The sequence below is a fragment of the Bubalus bubalis genome, chromosome 24, assembly GCF_019923935.1.
Source record: "Bubalus bubalis isolate 160015118507 breed Murrah chromosome 24, NDDB_SH_1, whole genome shotgun sequence".
NCBI lineage: Eukaryota > Metazoa > Chordata > Mammalia > Artiodactyla > Bovidae > Bubalus > Bubalus bubalis.
This window is the reverse complement of record NC_059180.1, coordinates 40500599-40515321: the sequence shown is the minus strand read 5'-3', so window position 1 is coordinate 40515321 and position 14723 is coordinate 40500599. Positions and strand designations below refer to the sequence as shown.

General features: G+C 56.0%; 1 protein-coding gene, 1 long non-coding RNA gene and 1 other non-coding gene across 4 annotated transcripts; 1 reads left to right on the top strand and 2 right to left on the bottom strand.

Moving 5' to 3' along the window:
* The first annotated feature begins 466 nt into the window (after positions 1-466).
* RAB26 (RAB26, member RAS oncogene family) lies at positions 467-6580 on the top strand. Of its 2 annotated transcripts, none has more exons than XM_025275002.2 (9): positions 467-827; positions 1911-2021; positions 4462-4503; positions 4593-4659; positions 4786-4838; positions 5216-5281; positions 5364-5420; positions 5488-5584; positions 5687-6580. In XM_025275002.2, exons 1-8 carry the CDS (start codon positions 633-635, stop codon positions 5578-5580), a joined length of 684 nt encoding a protein of 227 aa, XP_025130787.1. In that variant the 5' UTR covers positions 467-632; the 3' UTR covers positions 5581-5584; positions 5687-6580. The 2 variants fall into 2 exon arrangements, with proteins under 2 accessions (XP_025130787.1, XP_006076891.1); XM_006076829.3 differs by having other exon boundaries at positions 474-827; positions 5508-5584.
* A 6243-nt stretch (positions 6581-12823) lies between these two features.
* On the bottom strand, positions 12824-14709 carry LOC112581781. The gene is made up of 2 exons (XR_003106417.2): positions 14268-14709; positions 12824-14043 (listed from the first exon to the last, which is right to left on the bottom strand). It is a non-coding gene; the product is annotated as an uncharacterized LOC112581781 (long non-coding RNA).
* Positions 14146-14228, bottom strand: LOC112581922. Its single transcript, XR_003106594.1, has one exon. It is a non-coding gene; the product is annotated as a small nucleolar RNA SNORD60 (small nucleolar RNA).
* Positions 14710-14723: the final 14 nt, after the last annotated feature.

The window sequence follows — 14723 nt, the reverse complement described above, 5'->3', positions numbered from 1 at the left end:
GGGGGCGGTGCCGCAGCAGGCCAGGTGGCACCTCCGGCTGAGATGGGATCGAGTCCCAGATGCCCATCCCACGCAGGCCCGCTGCCTCAGTGGCCCCGTCTCTCCTCGTCCCGGGCCTGGAGGTAGTCCGGGGGCGGGGGTCACCCGGGCAAGGGGCAGCGCGGGGCGGGGTGGTGCACAGTAGAGGAGCGACAGGACGCCGAGTGCTCGGTCACCCAGGCCCACCGCCCCACACCCGCACCGAAGCCCGGGTGCAGTTATGGAGAGGGGCCCTTGGGCGCAGGACAGGGCGGTAACGTCCCCCCAGGCGCAGAGGCGCCGGGATCCGGCGTTCCTGAACCGGGCCCCGGGCCCCGCCCCCAGGGCGGCCGTCTTATTTACATGACCCCGCCCCTTGGTGGCCATTGGCGGCGGCGGCGGCGGGAGGCCGGGCCTGAGTGGCTGCGCGGCCGTGGGGCGGCGGGGTCGGGGCGGCGCGGAGCCTGGCGCCCGGGATGTCGCCGCCGCCGCCGCCGCCGCGGGACGGCTTCGGCTTCTGCTCCCGGTCTGGCTCCGACGGCGAGGGGAGCAGGGCGTCCCGGGGCGCGGCAGCTGCGGCGGGAGAGCACTGAGCTCCCGCCAGCCCGCCCGCCATGTCCAGGAAAAAGACCCCCAAGAGCAAGGCGGGCAGCGCACCCGCTACCTCTGCCCTGCCCGCCGCCAATGGGCCCCGGCCGGTGCGACCCGGGACTGCGCGCCCTGGCCCCGAGGCACCGCCCAACGGGCCCCCGCAGCCCGGCCGGTCTTCGATCGGCGGCGGCGGCGACTTCTACGACGTCGCCTTCAAGGTGAGACGGGCACCCCCAGCCCCAGGCGATGCGAGTGCAGCAGGTGGCGTCCGGCCCGAGCTGAGCGGGGAGGGGATCCGGGGAAACAGTGCAGGGCCCTGCGGAGCTTCAGCACGGAGCTGGCTCCCTGAGCGGCACCCCGCAGCTGGCAAGGCTGGCGCGGTGCACCCCGCGCGCGCGCGCACACACACACACACACACACACACACACACACACACAGCTGTCAAATCCGGGTTTGGGATACCCAACATATGGCAAGGCTGCCCCCTCCCCCTCCGCGACCCCCACCCGGCGGGCAGGGCCGGACAAGAGGTCCTGCGGAAGTCAGAGCTTGGCAGGTATCTTCTCCTTATTCCCTGATGCTCCTGCCCCTACCAAAGGCCCCAGCCTCATCTTCCCATATGTTGCCTTCTCTGGCCCACAGGGTCTTCCACTCTCCTTTTAGGGGGAGAGACTAGGAAGAGGTTCGAAGGTTGGGTGAGGCACGCTGGGGCCTCCTTCAGGCCAAGGCAGAAGCTGGTGAATCCTGGGCGGTGGGGGTGGCAGGCCCATCCTTGGGTTTGGGAACCTTTGGTAACAGACTGGGGGAGGGGAGAAGGTCTTGAATGCCCTTGAGGCCCACAAACTTAGCCTGAGCCCCTCCCCACACCAAGATCTGACCCTCACTTGGCAGACTCCTCTAGAGTCTTGCTGAGACTGGAAGAAGCCCTTGGGCACAGAGCCCCCACCCCCACCACCCCAGGCCTCTCAGGAGGCCCCCAGTGACCAACACTCTGGTTCTGCTCTCCATGAAACTCCAGTTGCTCCCCTTCCAGACTAAGCATGGTGTCCAGGTAATGCCCTGCATGAAGGCAGCAGCTTCTGTCCCCCCACTGATGGAGAGGGGACAGAACCTTCTAGAAGAGGCAGTTAGAGGTCCAGGCCCTATATCTCCCCAGGCCCTGCTGCACCTGCAGACCTCCTCCACTCCTGCCCCTCACCCACAGGCCCCCTCTGGCCAGGCCAGCTCAGGGGAGACTGGCCCCTCCCCTGGAGGGGTTCCCAGATACCCAGGTGCCCTCTGCCCTTTCCCCATGCCCCAGGTCATGCTGGTGGGGGACTCAGGCGTGGGGAAGACCTGCCTGCTCGTGCGCTTCAAGGATGGGGCTTTCTTGGCGGGGACCTTTATCTCCACCGTGGGCATCGACTTCCGGGTAAGAGAGGGGGCTGACATCCCAAGCACCAACTGGGCCCAGCCATGCCCTGGGCCCCTAACACCAGCTCATGGCTTCTTGAAACACCCCTGGCAGCTGGTTCTCCATTATCCCTGTGGGACTGGCAGCCTCATGAGGTGGAGCCCCAGGCTGGCCCACCTGGCTCCCACAGTCAAGATAGTTAAGCTGGGACGCCTTCACCACCAAGCTGCCTGCTTCCCAACACCTCAGGGGTCCTGGGGACAAGTGGCAGGTGTATATGATTGAAGCAGAGATGGTACCCCTGCATCCTGGGCTGGAACGACCCTGGGGCCTGGATCTTATGCCTTGAGGGAGGTGTGTCCTGGTGCCCCCATGGGAACTCAAAACCCATGGCCGCTGGGGAGGCCAGCGTCACTGCCCCACTGCCCAGAGGGGCCCTGAGGTGCTAGGTCCTACTAGACAGATGGCTGTGGCGCTTAAGCACACCCTCGGTCCCAGAGCCAGGAAGAAGTCCTTGCCCTTGGGCGGGGAGGCTTTTGGGAAATGATCCCTGCCCCCCCCTGCCCTGACTGCTTTCCCCTGCTAGAACCCCCTCACCACCTCACCCCCGCCAGGGCTGTGTCCTAGGGTCCTTCTGGGGGATGGCCCTCAACTCGGCTCCCCAAGAGCCCTCGAGCACCCCAAGCAGCCTGCGGGGTCATGGGGGACCACAGCCTTGGGCCTGCTGGGCTCTGGCACCCGTCTGAACTCTGTGTCCTGGGGTACTGATGTGTTGTCAGCAAATCCCAGATTTGCATTTTTCTCACCCTGTAATTAGACTCAGTCTGCGGAAGGTGGGGAGGGAGGCCCATTCTGGGGACGGGGGCGGGGTGGGGTGGGGTGGGCGGAGCTCCCTCTGGTCTGGGGAGCCGCTCTCTATCCCCTTTGGGGTGGGGGGGCAGAGCCCCTCACGTGCTCTGGGATGAAGTAAGGGCTGAGGCGCCAGAAGCGGAGGTGGCCCTGGCCTCACCTCCCCCTTGTCACCTCTCGGCTCCAGGGCAGGCGCGGAGGGAGGTGAGGCAGTTTGGTTCACACCCTGTTCCGGGCGCCGGGGAAGGTGGGATGTCCCTGCAGCTGGACAGATGGCTGCGCCCGTTCCCTGGAGACCCAGAAACACCCCGACAGCAGGAGCTGGTGCAGAGGGAGGAAGTGCTGTTCCCGGGGCCTCAGCTGGTGACTGGCAGCCCCCGCCCCCACCTCGGCAGATGGGAGCCAGAGTTGAGCCACTTCCTGCTCTAGTCCTGAACTGGGAGGGCTCCGCGAGGGTGCATCACCAGTCAGCCCACAGGGCGCGCCCACTGGGGCCAGGTCCTGGGCTCTGCGCTTCCCGCTTGGAGCCCATCCCTAGGGGGCTGCAGAAGAGAGGCTTTTAAGTGACCACTTTAGCCCCGCTCCGGGCCAGACTCAGTTCTGTGTGCTTTGCACACAGTGCTCGTAAAGTAATTGGCAACCGTGTGACGGGCACCCTGGCTATCCCCATTTGTGGATGGGGAAACTGAGGCATAGTGTGGGCAACAGGCCTGGAGTCACACAGTGGGGGACTCCAAATAAGCCCTGCAAGAGAGAGGTGCCGGTGGCCCGGGGGCTAGGGGCAGAGAACTAGGGAGAGGAATACAGGGTGAAGCTGAAACGGTAAGTGGGCACAGGGAAGCCAGCTGAGGCTGGCACGAGCTGGGCTGAAGGAGAGGGGATGGGCTGGGGGTGCAGGTCAACAGGCCTCAGTGACTGGCCACCAGGGTCCCTGGAGGGCAGGGGAGCTGGCAGGGATGTGTGCCAGGCCTCCCTCCAGGCTGGGCAGAGGAAGAAACACCTGGCCCAGAGTTGGACACAGCTGGCCATGGAGGGGGGCAACCTCCAAGTCCATCAGGATGGCCATCTGGGCGGGAGTGGCCTGGGCACCCGCTGTGCATGGGCCGCCAGGAGGGAACTCAGATTCAAGGGGAGTTGACTCATTGGAAAAGACTGATGCTGGGAGGGGTTGGGGGCAGGAGGAGAAGGGGATGACAGAGGATGAGATGGCTGGATGGCATCACTGACTCGATGGACGTGAGTCTGAGTGAACTCCGGGAGTTGGTGATGGACAGGGAAGCTTGGCGTGCTGTGATTCATGGGGTCGCAAAGAGTTGGACACGACTGAGTGACTGAACTGAACTGAACAGTTATCTGCAGGTGGAGGGCAGAGAACCAGGTGGTGGGGCCTGAAGGCAGAGTCTGGCGAGCGGAGGCGTGGGGTGGTGGGCTCGGGGGCACACCGGAGCTCTTCACCTCAGGTTCAGCCCTGGCCTGGCGCTGCCTGTCCCCCCCACCCTATCCACTGCCCCCCGACCCCCAACCCCACCAGAAGGGCACGGGTCCTTGGACCCTAGGGGCACCGCCACCTAGGATGGGCCCTCGCTGGAGCTGGCTGGTTGTGTTTCAGAACAAAGTTGTGGACGTGGACGGCATGAAGGTGAAGCTGCAGGTGAGGGGTGATGTGAGGTGGGGGGTGAGGGCAGGGGGCCCCTGGGAAGGCCCGGACAGCGCTGATGGCTGCATGCGCCCTGGCCACAGATCTGGGACACGGCTGGCCAGGAGAGGTTCCGCAGCGTCACTCACGCCTACTACCGCGACGCCCATGGTGAGCACGGGGCCACGGCCCCCAGGCTTCTGCCCCAGGAGGGCACCCAGGGTACGAGGGGAGCAGGAGGCGGGGGTGAGGGGCGGGTGCTGTGGGCTCAGAGGTCCTCACTGCCCTTCCCCCCAGCACTGCTGCTGCTCTATGACGTCACCAACAAGGCCTCCTTCGACAGCATCCAGGTCAGAGGCTTCCTTCCGGGGGGGTCAGGCGGTGGGGAGACAGGCCAAGATGGGGCCACCCACGCCCCCAACCCCCTCCGGTACAGATGGCCTCAGGGTCCCAGACTCCTGAGGACCCTCCTGACAGCGGGGGAGGGGGAAAGACGACCCCACCAGGTGCATGTTGAACAAGCAGAAATGGAGGTCCTGGGGGACTTTCCAGTCCAACAGCTTAGATGAGGGAGCTGTTGGGCTGCCTGTGCATGGCGCCCAGGGAGCATGAGCTCCGGGGCCCCTCTGCTGGTCAGGCACCATCAGGCACACCGGGGGTGCATCCTGGAGGGGCAGGGGGGCCCGGAGCGCTGGCCTCCAGCCTGGCCTCAGCTCCGCCCCTGCAGGCCTGGCTGACCGAGATCCAGGAGCACGCCCAGGACGATGTGGTTCTCATGCTGCTGGGGAACAAGGTGGGCACTCTAGCCTCGCAGGGGAGCCGGGGGTGGGGGTAGGGGGTGATGGGGCCAGCTCTCACCAAGGTTCCTACACCAGGTGGACTCTGCCCAGGAGCGTGCAGTGAAGCGGGAGGATGCGGAGAAGCTGGCCAAGGTGAGCTGGGGTGGGGTGGGTGGCGGGTGAGCGCCCAGGGCTATGGCGCCTGAGCCGCCCCTGCCAGGCTGCCCACGCTGTTTGCAGGACTACAGGCTGCCGTTCATGGAGACCAGCGCCAAGACGGGCCTCAATGTGGACTTGGCCTTCACAGCCATAGCCAAGTGAGTCCTCGTGGTCACCAGGAGGAGCCCCAGACCCAGGGTTCTGCACCCCCTCCTTGGGGGTCCAGGTTGCCCCATCCCACAGTTATCCCTGCCCCACAGGGAGCTGAAACAGCGCCACACCAAGGCCCCCAGCGAGCCCCGCTTCCAGCTGCACGACTACATCAAGAGGGAGGGCCGGGGGGCTTCCTGCTGCAGACCCTGAGCCTGTGGGGCCTGGCCACCAGGCGTCCTCCTGGAAGACTAGACAGTCTACAGCAGTCAGTCCCAGGCTGAGCCTCACCCACCCCTCATATGGGCAGTGATCCAGAGCCGAGGTCCCAACAAATGGGCTGCACAAAGCCAGAGCGTCTGCAGTCCTTCACCTGCTGCTGCCCAAGGGCCTTGCCCCAAGGCAACCATCTTCTGTACAGAGGGACACCGAAGGGTAGACTCCCAGGCCCCTGGCCCTCTGGCCACGGGACTCTGCCGCCTCCATCCTCCCATGGGTGCCCCCAACTTTCAGGCTGGGCTGCAGCACCCACACCGTATGTATAGTGCCTAACTGCCTAGAAAGCCATTGTCTTCAGCTGCACTCGCTGCCCAGGAAGGAAGGGGCAGGACCCTGCCCACACCTGGGGCAGAGGGCTTCACCACCAATCCCATCCTGCACTGCACCTCAAAGACAACTGCCTGCTGCCAGCCCCCCAATGGGAGGCCCCGGTTCCACATCAACAGGGTCTTTCAGATTCCCATGGAGGATGCCAAGGCTATGGCTTTGTAACGCAGTGTTCAGCCCATGGGAAGTCACGGAAATGTCAGGGAAACCAGGACCACCAGCCTTGCCTGTGGACCAGGGTACCACTTCAGCAGGCTGACACACAGCCTGGGCTCAGTGAGGTCAAGTCACAGGGGTGGGCAGAGCATTCCACCTTGTGCTAAAGAAAAAACTCCAAATCAGTCTTTTGATCAAAAGCTTTTGTTTCCGGTCCTAGTGAATAAAGTTTGTTTTCTGGAGTGCCTGCCTCGTCCATTGAAAGACAGCCACAAGCTCTGGGACCATCCCTAAGGAATTAAAGAGTTCACGAACTACCCCAAGGCAAAGACAACCCAAAAACCTAGAGAAGGTGGTCCTGGTAGGTGGAAAATCACTGGCATGAACTTCCATTTTCATGTTGCTCCAAGACTGCCCAGGGATGAGCTGTCATCCCAGGGAGTCCTCTGGGGTGCTAACAGGTGTGATCACACACATGCTGGACCCCAAGAAATCTACCAAGAGGTTGAGAGGTAAAGGTCTTCTACAGCTTCTTCAGCCTAGCGCTAGGCTCACGGCCCCTACCTAACCAGGGCCATGGAACTCTATCCCTGCCTCGTCCAGGGTGACTTCTGCTGGAGCCCCTGCCTCACCATCACCTTAACATGGAATTGTTGCAAACTGGGAGAAACAAACTCAACAGATTAAAAAGGCAGGGACTAAATGCTAGTAAAAGGATTATGGCAACTAGAGGCCCAAATGGGGGTTAAAAACCAGACAATACTCAATAACATCCCTTTAAAGTGCAGTCTAGACAGTCAGCACTTGGGTTACCCCATCAGAAAGGATGAGGCCACTTGGCACGGTCGTGTATTTTCTTCTACTACCCCAGTGTCATGATGTAACACACCTCCTTTGTTCAGCTAGGAGGAAGAACAAGGCCAGCCTATTATTAGTCACTTTATCAGCCCAGGAACTTAAGAGACGATGAGGGTCTGCAGTGAATTCCAGGTGGATTCACTCATGGCAGACAGGGTGGCCCCACAACAGAGAGCTCCAACCCCTGCTGAAACGAGGCCAACTGCCCTTCTCCCCCAGGGTGGGTGATGTTATAGACGGTCATACTAGGTTTGTTTGGTTACTCAGTGTACACTGTCTCATAAACAGCATGGTCTATACAAGCAAAGGCCACAGCTAATCCTGGGAAAGAGGGGTTGTAGTCTGTTCAAGAGGGCAGTTGGTTTATATCCAGACTACAAAGAAATAGATGTCTGGGAGGGGTACAGTCCTGGGGCACTGCTGTGGAATCAAGCCACTTTAGCAGTCTGCCCGGGCAGGGGTTCTGGTGCAGTTTGAGAAGATCCCACCACTGAATGTGGTTGTATAAGCCTTTTCAAAGGCTTTGGCGGAGGCAAAAACTGTACTAGGTGCTTGGTGCCAAGCCTACCCAGGAGATACAGATCCCATCAGGCCCGCTGACCTTGGGGGCACCACCATCGGCAATTTGATCTCTGGTTGCTCTGCCTTTCCAAAACCCAGTTTGTACAAGTCCTCAGTTCATGTACCGCTGAAACCTTGCTATCATGTGAAATGAGTGCAGTTGTGCTGTGGTTTGAACATTCTTTAGCACTGTTTTTGGGCTTCCCTTGTGGCTCAGCTGGTAAAGAATCCACCTGCAATGCAGGAGACCTGGGTTTGATTCCTGGGTGGGGAAGATCCTCTGGAGAAGGGAAAGGCTACCCACTCCAGTATTCTGGCCTGGAGAACTCCATGGATTGTATAGTCCATGGGGTCACAAAGAGTAGGACACAACTGAGCAACTTTCACAGGGAACGGAATGAAAACGGACCATTCCGTCCTGTGGCCACCTGTTTTCCAAATTTCTTGACATTCAGAGCAGTACTTTCACAGCATTCTTTCAGATTTGAAATAGCTCAGCTGGAATTCTATCACCTCTACTAGCTTTGTAGTAACGTCTAAGATCCACTTTACTCCAGGATGTCTGGTTCTAGGTGAGTGACAATACCACCCTGGCTATCCAGTTAATAAGACCTTTCTGGTATAGTTCTGTGTATTCTTGCCACCTCTTCTTAATCTCTTCTGCCTGTTAGGCCCTTACCATTTCTGTCCTTTATCCTTCCCATCCTTGCATGGAATATCCCCTTGATAAACTCCAAATTTCTTGATGAGATCTCTTAAGTCTCACCCATTCTATTGTTCCCCAGTATTTCTTTGCCTTGGTCATTCTCACAGCCCTCTGGTACATTTCCATTGGTCAGAAAGCGATTTGTGATGGAAGCGCCACCATCCATCCCTCTTTGGCCCTCACTTCTGGGCCCGGGTCTCCTCAGGGGCTGTCAGAAGTAAAAGGGGTGGGGTCAGTGTCGTCGGTGCGAGTCAGGACAGCTTCCTCTGCTGGCCCATCTGCCCTGCTGCTCCCTTGCCTAACTTCGGACCTTTCGGTGTCCATGGCAATGAACGGTGGCTACTTGTTTTCAAGCTGCAAGATCTCAGCCCCATACTTTATAGGGGATTGTTACATGCTTTACAGACACATGGCATTTTGAATGTTTCCTTCCCCTGAGCTTCCCTGATAGCTCAGTTGGTAAAGAATCCACCTGCAACACAGGAGACTCCAGTTTGAATCCTGGGTCAGAAGATCCCTTGGAGAAGGGATAGGCTACCCACTCACAATATTCTTGGGCTTCTTTGTGGCTCAGCTGGTAAAGAATCCGCCTATGTTCAACACTTGGGTTGGGAAGATCCCCTGGAGAATTCCATGGACAGTCCATGGTCACAGATTTTCTTGTCAAGCTGAGTCAAGGCTAATGTGTTACTGTTACTTGGGGTTTAGGAGGGTTGAAGGTGTGGCAAATTCTTTAAAATTTTTACTGAAGTATCACTGACTTACAATGTTTTAATTTCTGGTGTACAGCAAAGTGGTCCCATCATACATCTCTCTCTAGACCCATCCATGTTGCTGTAAACAGCGTTTCATGTTTTACAGCTGAGTTAACATTGAAAGAGTTGGGACACGTCAACACAGGACGTGTTGGACATGACTGAGTGGCTGAACCGAATATCCCATGGGCTACACACTTCACGTGGTCACTACCTGACCACGAGTTGACACGAATGAGCACATAGTATTCCACTGTGAGACGAGGGGTTTTGCTCATAAGCGTGTAGCACGTGAAATAAGCATGCTAGCAAAAGTATGCTCAAAACCCTCCAAACCAGGGTTCAGCAGTATGGGAACCAACAACTTCCAAATACACAAGCTTGGTTTCAAAGAGGCAGAACAGAACTGCCAACAATCAGTGGATCATGGAGAAAGCGAGACTGCCAGGAGAAATAACCTCAAATACGCAGATACCACCCTGCCATTAGGAACTAAAAAGCCTCTTGATGAAAGTGAAAGGAGAGTGAAAAAGTTGGCTTAAAGCTCAACATGCAGAAAACGAGGATTATGGCATCCAGTCCCATCACTTCATGGGAAATAGATGGGCCAACAGTGGAAACAGTATCAGACTTTATTTTGGGGGGCTCCAAAATCAGTGCAGATGGCGACTGCAGCCATGAAATTAAAAGACGCTTACTCCTTGGAAGGAAAGTTATGACCAACCTAGATAGCATACTGAAAAGCAGAGACATTACTTTGCCAACAAAGGTCCGTCTAGTCAAGGCTATGGTTTTTCCTGTGGTCATGTATGGATGTGAGAGTTGGACTGTGAAGGCTGAGCGCCGAAGAATTGATGCTTTTGAACTGTGGTGTTGGAGAAGACTCTTGTGAGTCCCTTGGACTGCAAGGAGATCCAACCAGTCCATTCTGAAGATCAGCCCTGGGATTTCTTTGGAGGGAATGATGCTGAAGCTGTAACTCCAGTGCTTTGGCCACCTCATGTGAAGAGTTGACTCATTGGAAAAGACTGATGCTGGGAGGGACTGGGGGCAGAAGGGGACGACAGGATGAGATGGCTGGATGGCATCACTGACTCAACAGACGTGTCATTGAACTCCATGAGTTGGTGATGGACAGGGAGGCCTGGCGTACTGCAATTCATGGGGTCGCAAAGAGTCGGACACGACTGAGCGACTGGACTGAACCCTAATGGCAGAAAATGAAAAGGAACTAAAGAGCCACTTGGGGGTGAGAGTGCAAAGGCTGGCTCAGAGGAAGGAAGTGGCAATGGCAACCCACTCCAGGCGTCTTGCCAGGGAAATCTCATGGACAGAGGAGCCCGGTGAGCTGCAGTTAATGGGGTCCCTAAAAGTTGGACAGGACCTAGTGACTTAACAATATTCCATAGCATATATGTACCACATCTTGGATAAAAATGTATCATATCTGTCAATGGACATTTAGGTTGCTTCCATTTCTTGTTACAGAAACCATGGCAAGGGAAAGAGACAAGTGACACTCGGAGATGCAGAACAGCAGTTTATTTAGCACCTGTCTGGACTCCACAGAGTTGTCCCCAGAGGCTGAGTGCACAGGCTTTGTTCTGGCTATCTTTTATATGGCATGGGATTCTGTGTCCTAGTGACTTTCCCGCCTAAGCAGTTTGGCTGACCCAATAAGTAGGCCGGTTCACAGAAGCAGAAGTGGTGAGCATAGCAATAAACGTTAAGCAACTGTTTTTTGTTTTCTCTTCACTATCCACACAGGAGCGCATGTTATCTTTTTGAAAATTGTTTTGTCTGGGTATGTGTCCATGAGTTGGACTGCTGGATCATATGCTGGAGCTGGAGGAACTCCCATACTGTTTTCCATAGTAGCTGTACTAATTTACATTCTCAACAATAAGGTTAGGGCTTCCCTGGTGGCTCAGCCGGTAAAGAATCTATCTGCAATGTGGGGGATCTGGGCTGGATTGGGACGATCCCCTGGAGAAGGGAAAGGCTACCCACTCCAGTATTCTGGCCTGGAGAAGTCCATGAACTGTATAGTCCATGGGGCTGCAAGGTCACATGACTGAGTGACTTTCACTTTCCAAAGGTTAAGCTTGTTAGCCTCCTCCAGTAATCAAATTGTCAGCAGCTACTGCCAGGCCAACCTGGAGCCACTTAATCTAGTTGCTTGGAAGCCTCCCAGCTTCTGTATTAGGACCCTACCCTCCAGAGTACTCCCTTCCTTTCCAGCCAGATACAAAATGGCTTTTTAAAGAGAAAAGCTTTAGTGAGGGCAAATTTTATAAGTACAAAAAAACATCTTTAGGGGCACTCAAGCCTAATATAGCTCTTCTCTCTTGGGACAGCTGTCTATTTCCAGGGGTTACAATATATTCCATGTATTGAACTTGTTGCTATGAAATTTGTGCCTTTTTCTGGAAGAATCAGTAACCCCGGGCTTGAAGAAAATTAAGAACTTCAATGTCATTCTCATCCGAGCCTCCATATCAACATGTTATTTACAAACTGTAGAACAGTCCCTTTTAGCAAATCTTTAGTTTCTTTCTTAGGGTTTGGGCAAACAAGTGTTGATGTCCCAACACCCCTACGGTGGGTACTTCTGTCCACCAAGTACACTGTTGCATCTGGTCCAAGTTGGGGTTAGTCCACTCAAAGGCAATCTGATATTGTGAGGGATCAACTGGGATTTAAGGTCAGAGAGTGAACGACATAGTATCTTCAGGGACTTTTATAAGGATTGGCCACAAGGGGACTACTGCATTTTCCTGTTGAGGTCTCACACCATCTTGTATCCCTCATTTGGCTAACCGACAGAATGGGACTCTTGGATTCAGACAGAGCACCAAGAGCCTATGTTTTAAGAGTGCATCTGTTTAGGGCTGTAACATTTTCCCTCTAATCTTATGGCTATTGTCTGTTAGGACAAGCAGCTTTTGGCTTTTGTCTGTTAGGACAAGCAGCTTTTGGCTTAAGCTGAGTTTCTGCTGGTTGGCCATTTATGGCCTTCCAGGGACTCCTCTCAGAGAAGGCAATGGCACCCCACTCCAGTACTCTTGCCTGGAAAATCCCATGGACGGAGGAGCCCTGGTGGGCTGCGGTCCATGGGGTCGCTAGGAGTCAGACATGACTGAGCGACTTCACTTTCACTTTTCGCTTCCATGCATTGGAGAAGGAAATGGCAACCCACTCCATTGTTCTTGCCTGGAGAGTCCCAGGGACGGCGGAGCCAAGTGGGCTGCTGTCTCTGGGGTTGCACAGAGTCGTACACGACTGAAGTGACTTAGCAGAGGGACTCCTTTGTCTCAAACTGCAGGGTTCACAGCTTGTAGACTCTGGCTGGGTACAGGCCCTTGCTCTTCTTGTTGATCAGCCTTAGCCAGGGTCAAGGTTAGACGCTGCTTAAGGCCACCTAACCGCCATGTGGCTCTGAGGGAGCCCAGGTCTCTTCTTGATAGTGGGGTAGGACACTCAACTCAAAAGGCATGTGAGAGGCTCAGTGAAGTAAGGGGCAAGGACTTCCATCAGCTAGTCACCAGGAAGAAGGCCCAGCATGAGAAATCTGGACAAAGTGGCTCTCATATAAAGAAAAAAAAATTCTTACCTGCCATCAGGGGCTCCTCGATGGATACAGACATCTTGTGGTGGGGGAGCAACGAGAATCCCTGGGCTTCCAGCATGGCCATCCCAGGAGAAGGGCCCCCCTCCTTAGCGACCAAGGGCAGTCCCATCCCCAGTGACTAGCCTGTGTGTAGACTGGGCATGGCCTGGGAGCTCCTGGTACTCACTGGCCAACGGCTAGTTGGCTTACACTTAAACCCCCCTTGTTCGTTTCACCTCCAGACTGATGGTTGACCCCTCCTGCCCACTTTGGGTTGCCCTGAGGTTATGTATGAAGCATGGCTGAGAGCAAAGGCTATCTATTTAGTTTGAGCCTTGGTCTGGCTTTTTCATGGTGAGTCCTTTCCTTCTCCATCACTAAATACTTCGAAGGCCACCTCTAGGAGCTATGGCATTTGTGTTTATGGGTCTAATTGTAACTGAGTTTTTGCCTAGTTTCAGGGGGACTGACCCTAGGGAGCAGAGAGGTCAACCTGTGAGAAGGGATGAGAAAGTGTATTTGAAAGCCATTAAACACTGAAAAAGATCAAGGAAATGATCTAAGAGGAAGAAAACCCTGTTCTCTTTCAGGGACAGCCTGTGAAAGATTTTTAGAAAACCTTAAAAGAGTATCAAACTTGATACACTGCAGTTGGCTGAACTGACCATATCGTCTCTCTTATTTTCCTATACTTGAGTATATCCCCCGGGGACTGGGCTGCATGGAACTGACCAGGCAATAGGGTGCTTGCAGGTGGGAATATACTGCACAGGCTGGAAGTGAAGGGGGTCCAAGAGGGAATAAAAATAACTTGGGGGAACTGGAATTGGGAGTAACAGAAGGTGGCACGAAGGCAGAGGGTGAGGTGGGAGCAACAGGAGGGTTCCAAGTCGTTCACCCTGCGTTCCTGATGATGCCTAAAGGGACGTATGAATTCTACCGGACATAGCATTGAGTTTGACCAAGGCACAGTTTGCGAGTGAGGTTCAAGAAATTATCCTCCCAAAAGGCACGAAACACCAGCCTTCCTCCCAAGAGGGAAGCCTTAGAAAAAAAGCGAGGCAGAAACCGTGAAGAGAGGGAAAAGCCAGACATTTCCCAGCCGCAGCTGGGAAAGGCCCTGGATTTACCTGGAATCCAAGGATCCCCGTCAGGGAACCAAGGCCCCTTAGAAAGACGCTGACCTCAAGGTCTCCAGCCGGGTCACCGACGGTCCTGAAAGTCAGAAAGAGCCCAATTGTAGACAGATGCTCTATCCTGCCATTTCTGGCAAGACGTGTTTTCACCCCCAGGCCCTTCCACGGTGGGGGCACCCTAAAGCCTCAGTCTTGCAATATAATCAGACCGCACGTGCAGTTTTCATACGAGGTGTCAGAAATTAAAGCAATTCATCACAGGCCCGGAACTGGATTTGGGAAGCCAGGGCAGTCCAGTCTTACCTCTGGGAACCAGAAATAATTCGGACTTCCGACGGAACTGCGGAGAGCGGGAGGCAGACGGGCGGAGAGCTAAAGACCAATGTGGGCGCTCGGGCTGAGGGAGGAGCCCGGAGACCAGGTTGGCCGACGAATTTGGGCCACCTCCCCAAGCCCCGCTGGGCCAGGGTCCCGGCCCTCCAAAGTGCAGCACTGGGAACCTACAGCGACGTTTCCAACCGCGTGCTTGATCCTAAAAGACCGCGGGGCCGCGAGACTCAAGCATTTATAGAAACTGTCCCGACTCTGCGATTGGGCAATCCCGGAGGAAGTATCCGCCCCCGTCACCGCTGATACGCTCTTCTTTCTACTCTTCCTGTCTCCACCAACGGAGCCCTGGCATCTTTTTCGGGAGCGGGCTCCAGCACCCGACCCCTTAAGCCCCACCCTTTTGCAGAGGCCATTGAACCTAGCTGTGAC

Excerpts from the sequence above, each read along its gene's own strand:
- RAB26 (XM_006076829.3), top strand. The coding sequence starts at position 633 with ATGTCCAGGAAAAAGACCCCCAAGAGCAAGGCGGGCAGCGCACCCGCT. Across the intron at positions 2,022-4,461 it reads CCGTGGGCATCGACTTCCGG|AACAAAGTTGTGGACGTGGA; the intron begins GTAAGAGAGGGG and ends GTTGTGTTTCAG. Across the intron at positions 5,282-5,363 it reads TCATGCTGCTGGGGAACAAG|GTGGACTCTGCCCAGGAGCG; the intron begins GTGGGCACTCTA and ends TTCCTACACCAG.